The following is a 7,804-nucleotide window of genomic DNA, read 5'->3' on the forward strand; positions in this document are numbered from 1 at the left end:
TGAGCTGGTTTATGGAAAGGTACACTTGAGTGTTGACCATTTCTCAGACCACTTCCTGAGCTATTTTTGAGTGGGTATTCAGGACAATATGAAGTTTATAGTGTAGATGATCAACTCACACAAACAAGCTGCTTTCCAGTAAAGACCTTGCAAGGAGGGTACTGGAAAATTAACTATTGAGAAAAGCTTTCCTGCTCCGAGCCTGGTAAACTATTGCTTTTTCTATCAAAGTTACCATAAAAAGATTAAAACTATTCAAGCTGTCAGTAATCACAGTGTTTGTGATAGCTTAAAAAAATAACTAACCAGAAATCAGCAAATTCTCTATTTGGAAAAACCTTCAGGGCTGGCTGATTTTCCTACTTTGCTCACAAAAAAAATGTTGTGTCCAGAATGGATTCACTCTCATGTGAAAACACAGAAGGAGCAAATTATTTCTATTCTGATCTCACAAAACTGTGTCCTAACATGAGCAACATATGGAGAGAATATTCTGAATTCTGCATCACATCAGGAACACCAGGCATACCACAACTAGGGAAAAGGAGAAAGCCAACTCAAAATAATCTAGAAAGCTTTAAAATATACATGTTTATTTAGCTGCAATATTTAAAAGTACAATATAAAGATATAAAACATAGAAATTCTGTAACTAATTCACATGCTAAAAGGATTAATCAATCAGCTGTATGGAGAAGACTTCATGAAATTCATGGACATTTTAGCCACAAGGGTTATTTCATCAAGTTTCAGACTTGAAATATTGAACAACCATTGCAGAGAACTTGCTCTCCCACATCAGCATAACTAGGGGAAAAAGAAAAAGAAAACCAGAATAAACAAAGTCAGTGTGTCAACTGTTTCTGGAACACAGCAATACATGCCATCCTATTCCATTATCAACTGTAACCACGGGACTCCCACACAGCACATTCAGTATTTCTTTATATCACAGAAATGTTAACAACTAGGGTAAAAACTAAGGATTATTCCTTGGGAGTGCATTCATTCATCATTGGCCAGGACACTACATTGCTGGTGGGAAAGCAAGGGGAATTTTTGCCTCCTACAGCATTTAAATAAGAAGCTAAACTAGACTTGCACTGATAACACTGCTTCATACAGGCATTTTGGTTGGCATGTTTCAGACAGTTTTACTGCTGCTGAACTTTAAAAAGAGTTTAAGTCCTTTATGTGGATGAGCTAGATATCTGTTGGGTCCGATTTTTAGGGCATATATAATTAAAATAAGCTTAGAAACTTGAAAGGCACTTACTCAATAGTGGAGCACAAAGAGCAGGCAACCCTGTTACAGCAGCTGCAGAGCCTGCTGCAGCTCTGGCAGACAAACCGGTCACACTGTGTACACACCTCCTTGACATCAGTGGTTCTTACACACGATGAGCAGGCTCTGGAAGCTCCCACGGGTGGAACTGCTTGGAAAAGATACGATTAAGAAGTGACCGTACTTTAGAGCAAGACAGAGAAAGCACCTGGAAGTCCCGAGAGCTGCGGAGCCTCCGCTCACAGCTACAGGTGGCAGCACTTCGCAGAACACACGGGCAGGCACCGGCACAGCGAGCGCTGCTTGGAACTTTCTTGGTTCTTTCTCTGCTCAGTGGCAAGCCACTAAAGGATTCTAGCGCAGACCATATATGTGACAGCTCGCAAATCTGTCAGCGAAGCTCAAATCTAACAATTCCTTTGAGGAAAATCAATAAAAAGAAGAACTATGCAGTCTATAACCACTCATCGCAGTCTGCAACCACTCATCACAGTCTGCAGCCTCCTAGCGAGGGGAGCATGAAGCTGTGTCAGGGGAGGTTTAGGTTGGATATTGGGGAAAAGTTCTTCACCCAGAGGGTGGTCGGGCACTGGAATAGGCTCCCCAAGGAAGTGGTCACAGCACCAAGCCTGACAGAGTTCAAAAAGCGTTTGGACACCGCTCTCAGGCACTTGGTGTGATTCTTGGGGGTGTCCTGTGCAGGGCAGGAACTAAACTTCATTGATCCTTGTGGGTCCCTCCCAGCTCAGTATATTCAGCGGTTCTGTGACCTCCCCCGGGCCCGGCGGGCACTTACCCCTCTCCGCGGGCCGCCGCAGCAGTTTCCCGTCGTGGCCGATGAGGAGCTGCCCGTTCCAGCGGGGTCCCCCTCCCTGCGCATCCCCGGGCGGCTCCGGCTCCGCCGGGCGGGCGGCGGCGGGACCGGCGCCTTCCATGTACGCCTGGGCCCCCCTGAAGAGCAGCCGCCGGGTCCTCTCTGCCAGCGGGAGAGGAGGAGAGCAGAGTTAGGGTTGGCCTCCCCATCACATCCCTCCGGCGCTCCCCGCCCCCCCGGCTCACCGAACACCTCCCGCCGGTACTCCTCGCCCCGCACGCCGCGGCTCAGCTCCCGCAGCCCCACGCGGGTCTTCAGCTGGAGCGGGGCCGCCTCCCCGAAGGGGCAGGAGCGTTTCGGCATGGCCGGACCGGCCCCGGCCCGCCCCCGCCGCGTCACCGCCGCGCCGGGCCCGGGCCGACCATCCCCGACCGGGCACTTTGGGAGCCGCGGTACCGCTCGGTTCTTCCCGCAGGGAAGGGAGGGCGTCGTCCTTGTAAGGTCGCTTCCCGCCGCGTCCCGAGCGCCCGGCGCTGCCCGCCCGGGTTGGCAGAACCGCCCGCCCGGCCCCGCCCGCCGCCACCGCCCCGCAGGCGTCACCTCCCTGCGCCCGCACCGGGGGGAACCCGGCGGGGCGGAGAGAAACGTGCTTTGGAACTCGGGTTTGCCCATAAACACAGAATCACAGGATATTCTGAGTTGGAAAGGATCCGCCAGAATGATCCGGTCCAACCTCTGAGCTCTGCGCAGGACACACCAAGAGTCAAACCATGTGTCTGAGAGCGTTGTCCAAACGCTGTTTGAACTCTGTCGGGCTTGGTGCTTTGATCGCTGCCCTGGGGAGCCTGTTCCAGTGCCCAGTCACCGTCTGGGTGAAGAACCTTTTCCTAATGTCCAGTCTAAACTTCTGACACAACTTCAGGCCATTCCCTCGGGTCCTGCCACCGGTCACAACAGAGAAGAGACCCGTGCCTGCTCCTGCTCTTCCCCTAATGAGGAAGTTGTAGTTGCAATGAGGTCTCCTCACAGTCTCCTCTTCTCCAGGCTGAACAGACCAAGTGACCTCAGCTGCTCCTCACACATCTTCCCCTCAAGGCCCTTCACGATCTTCATTGCCCTCCTTTGGACACTCTCTGATAGCTTACATTTGTGGTACCCAGAACTGCCACAATATTCAAGTTGAGGTCACCTCAGTGCAGAGCAGAGTGGGACAATCCCCTTCCTCACCCAGCTGGTGATGCTTTGCCTGATGCCTCCCAGAACATGGTTGGCCCTCCTGGCTGCCAGGGCACTGCTGACTCATATTCAGCTTGCCATCGACCAGGACCCCCCCAGGTCCCTTTCCTCATCTATCCATACGTCCAGGGTTGCTGTATCCCAGGTGCAGAATCCAGCATCTCCCCTTGTTAAACTTCATACCCTTGGTGGTTGCCCAGTCCTCTCATTCCTCGAGGTCTCTCTGCAAGGCCTCTCTGCCCTCCAGGAACTCTACAGCTCCTCCCAATTTTGTATCATCTGCAAACTTACTTAGTATCTCTTTAAGTCCTGTGTCCAAGTCGTTAATGAACCTCGTGTCCCGTCAGTGCTTTTGGCCTCGCCTTCCCTCTGCAGGTTATGCTGTGCTCACAGAGCTCTTCCTGCAGCCTCAACCCCTGCCCAGGTTTGGGCTGTTTGAATGCTGTGGAACCAAAAAAAATGTGCAAAGGCACAAGAATTCACTTTAAAAAAAATTACTAAGGAGGCTGTAGACCCACTGTCTGGCAGAGGGACTCCAGGGGGCTCCTGAGGGCAACCAAGAGCAGGCGTGGGTTCACCACTGTGGGCACAGTGAGTTTTTGGTGTCTGGTAGCCAGGTTCAGCTAAATCCAGAGTCCCCTGAGACTTTCTGCTGCGACAGGGGATTATTGTAATTAATTTCCCGTTTATAGGTAAACTCTATAGGTGCGGTTTCAGGGGCTAAAAGCTTCAGGCACCATTCCAAGCAGCAGTTGGACTGGTTACTCTGTATATTTTGAAAATACATTGTTTTTCTCAGGGCAAACAAGTTTAAAACTGGAGGCGATGTTCTGGTGCAATGTTTTGTGTCTTTTGAAGAACGTAATCATACAGGACAGTTGTAGTTCTTCCAGAGAGGTCACTGAATCCAGAACTGCCCCTGTACGGACTCTAGGACTCTGGAAAGAATCACAACCAAGTACAGGAGTGATTTTTCCATGAATAAATTTACAATCTACTGAGTCCAAAGGACTTGTGAACAGTCTTGGTTTCTTTGTTTTAATCTGGTCAAGAACAAGTTACATGAACAGATGTACATTTCTTTCTGAAAAAAACCCCAACAAACCAACCAAAACAAACAAACAAAAAAACAAACACCAAAAACCCCAAGCAATAAACACCTCCCCCCAAAATAGTGACAGAATCAATATTTTTAAAAGGGTTTTCTCTCATTCAGAAACTCATAAAAGTTTCTGTGTATGATTTCAATACTAGCACAAGATTTAGAATGGCAATCATTTATATGAAAGTGCAATATGCAAGACATACAATATAGATCTATGTGTTGAAAATGGGCCACAATACCTAACAGACTAACCCTGGTTTCCTTTCTCAAATTATTCCAAAACTATTGAGACACCAAGACCAGTACTGAGCACAGTGTCTAACTACATCTATAGAATCACAGAATATCTTGAGTTAGAAGGGACCCATAAGGATCATCGAGTTCAGTTCCTGGCCCTGCATAGGGCAACCCAAAAAATCCCACCATGTGCTTGAGAGTGTTGTTCAAACACCAAAATGATGTTTCCACCATTTGCTGAGCTGTTGACAGTTTGCAGGTACAACCACAGTGAATTGACACAGGTTAATGTGATTTTTTTGTGTGTCTGTGCAGCTGATCAGCCCATCCTTGTGGTCTGTGGATTGGAAGCTATGGTTGTAACTCACAGTAATTCACAAAAACCCCTCCTGAGCTCCAAAGTCTGACTCCTGCCATGCTTTCTTTAGCTGAAAAGGTTTCTACTCTGGATTTTTCTGCACGTATTTGCAAATGTATGCTTAAGGATGTTCAGCAGACAATTTTTATTGAAAACTCATTGTCTTTTCTTTCTCTTTAAAAAAACTTCTCTGTAAATATTCATTAGCTGTACACTCTGATGTCCCTGAAGCTCTCTGGGGAGTATGTAGAATGTAATCCCACTAGGAAGGAGCCCTGTTGGGATAGAGGGCAGCAGATCACACATGTTTCATTAATACAGCATAGAATACGAGTGGATGGAACTTGACTGTCTGAGAACTGGCTGAACTACAAAGAAAGAGTTAAAAGCGCTATTCTGCTTGTGGAGAAGGAGTGCTCTGGAACACTGATCTCAAATATGAATTAGATTTGAAAGAGAGCAGCTCATGCTGCAGCAGTGCCACTGGTGCTGTCACTAAAGGGTAAATTTAAGGGCACTTTCACAGAATCACAGAATATTCTGTGTTGGAAGGGACTTTCCCCGAGGGCTGATTTGACATGTGCCACCACCCCCCACTGCAGGGCAGGTGCAGAAATGTTCTGTTGCAGCTCTCTGAATCAGCCTTGGGTGGTGACATCTCTTAATTGCTTTGCAAGACTCAACCTCAATAACATCTGCCACTGATAAGCTGTCTCCTGTTTGTAAGCTATGAAGGCAAAACAATTCCATCTGCTCTGCACCAGCACACCTGAGCATCCTGCAGGAAGGGAATTGAGTCACCTGCCTGTCTGATGACTTGTTATCCAACAGAATGGTGCTGAGTGTTTTATTAGTTTCAGAGCAGTAACCCTTGAGGAAGATCCACTGGTGATTTGGAAGTAGCAGAAAGGCTGAGCTCTGATCTGGCAAAGCTTGAGCATTCCCAAAAATTAATGCTCATGATTTTTCAGGTTAGTTAATGAGATTCTGAATGTGAAAAAACAATCCAAACAAATCCCGAACCACCAGAGGTAATTGTGAAATACAATGATTTTGGTTTATCCTTGAAAACCTTTTTGTGAAAAAAGCCCAAAGAATAAAAATTACAGTCTTTTTCTTGCTACTGTGCTTCTCCTGTGCCCATGTGAATATTACAGACAAGTTGCCTGGTTGATAGCTTTGTCACTTACAGCAAAAAGGAAAATTGCATTTCATTTTTTTTTTCAGTGGTTTCCATTTTCAGTAAGCAAGTTTAAGGAGCAAAATGGACCGCTGTTGTTAAGTCTGTCTTTCCTATATTCTATTTCTACCAGTGCTTCAAGAAAGTCAGGGCATGCACAGAAGGACTTTGACCATAATTCATCATTTCTACATTTTAGAGGTCAGAAATTTTCTGAGCCAAAATTTCCATCTCGATCTTAATGTTTAACAGCTATCACCAGTCCCCTTCTCAAAACCAGTAACATTTAATTTCTTATTTTGTCTAGCAGGATCTAGAACTGAGCAATATATTATTTATAAAAACATATTTCATCAAGTTTGTTTTCAGTTTGCTGCCTGTTAATTTCTTTGTTTGTCTTCTATGTCTAATATTATAAAAGATGATGAATAACCATGCTCTACTGACTCTCTGAATAACACCCATGGCTACGAAGATGTCTATCATCCTCCTTCATTTTTCCTTCTAGCTGATGTATTTTGTTCACACTGAAGCATTCCTTTGTTTGTTTGTGATCCATCTGATCCATCATAATGAGAGTTTATCTGTCAGTCAATGCTTCCAGCTACTCCAAAATATGATTAGAAATAAACAGGTAGACTGGAAAAAAAAAATCACAGGTAGTGTAAGTCACAGACATTGCAACTCAATACTGCATGCTTTCTTAAAAGGAAAATAACTTAATAGCTTGGAACAGAGCAAATTGAGGAAAATTCTGCCTGCTGTTTTAGGAAGGGTCAGAAAAAATATACAGGATAGCTGATTTGGCTTTATGAATCTAAATATTCATCAGTCTTACTTCTTCCTCTCCATGCTTTTCTTTGCAAGCAACCTTTACCCACCTACAGTAACAAGTCAAAGTATTCCATGTCAGGAACAGGTGGGACATAAATATCAATCCAGGAGATTATATTAGCTTTTAGACTGTTCCAAATGCCTAAAAGTAGGGTCTCATAAGCATCAGAAAGGCCTCCAATATACTTAATCTTTCCCTTCAGCTTCACTTATACCAAAGGCTTCCCCTCCCCGTACTTGTAGTAAAAACTCCCCACTTATTCTGTTCTTTCATTATTAGGCCATTTAGAAACAAACTGAAACACAATACCTAGAGGTGGAGCTCTGTCTCTTACACCTCTTCAAATAACTAATTTCCTTAATTGTATTGATATAAAATGAGCGGATTTTGGCCAATTCGCTGGTTCTTCTGTAATGTTTTCATGTTAAAATGGTCAAAGGAATATTATGGAAATTTTTTAAAGTATATTATAGAAACTGATGTGGTTGGCCATGTGCCATCATGCAGCCTGTGTTAGGTTGGATGGGGTATCAGGATGCACACACATCCTCTGTCAGGCCTGGGGTGAAGCACCGCACCCCACGCACTCAGTCTCACTGCTCTGTCCTTCCCGTGCTCTGCAATATGGATTTGAAGATAAAAAAAAACCCAGACCTCCTTGAATAAACTTGCTTTTTCTGAAAGGGTTCAGGGCCCTTTCCTTTCTTCAGTACCTTCCTCCTACTGTGTAGTACATCAGCCTCAAGAGACAACA

The 7,804-nt window shown here is 45.5% G+C and overlaps 1 protein-coding gene across 1 annotated transcript; it reads right to left on the bottom strand.

The window, feature by feature from the left end:
- Window positions 1–571: 571 nt before the first annotated feature.
- Window positions 572–2,624, bottom strand: SIVA1 (SIVA1 apoptosis inducing factor). The gene is made up of 4 exons (XM_027638081.1): window positions 2,345–2,624; window positions 2,082–2,261; window positions 1,277–1,433; window positions 572–807 (listed from the first exon to the last, which is right to left on the bottom strand). The coding sequence occupies exons 1-4, from the start codon at window positions 2,460–2,462 to the stop codon at window positions 750–752; spliced, it is 513 nt and encodes a 170-aa protein (XP_027493882.1). The 5' UTR covers window positions 2,463–2,624; the 3' UTR covers window positions 572–749.
- Between the last annotated feature and the right edge of the window lie 5,180 nt (window positions 2,625–7,804).

This window comes from Corapipo altera, unplaced genomic scaffold, assembly GCF_003945725.1.
Source record: "Corapipo altera isolate COAL_440 unplaced genomic scaffold, ASM394572v1 23, whole genome shotgun sequence".
NCBI lineage: Eukaryota > Metazoa > Chordata > Aves > Passeriformes > Pipridae > Corapipo > Corapipo altera.

Excerpts from the sequence above, each read along its gene's own strand:
- SIVA1 (XM_027638081.1), bottom strand. The coding sequence starts at position 2,462 with ATGCCGAAACGCTCCTGCCCCTTCGGGGAGGCGGCCCCGCTCCAGCTG. Across the intron at positions 1,434-2,081 it reads GCGGCGGCCCGCGGAGAGGG|TTCCACCCGTGGGAGCTTCC; the intron begins GTAAGTGCCCGC and ends TTTTCCAAGCAG. Across the intron at positions 808-1,276 it reads TCTTTGTGCTCCACTATTGA|TTATGCTGATGTGGGAGAGC; the intron begins GTAAGTGCCTTT and ends TTTTTCCCCTAG.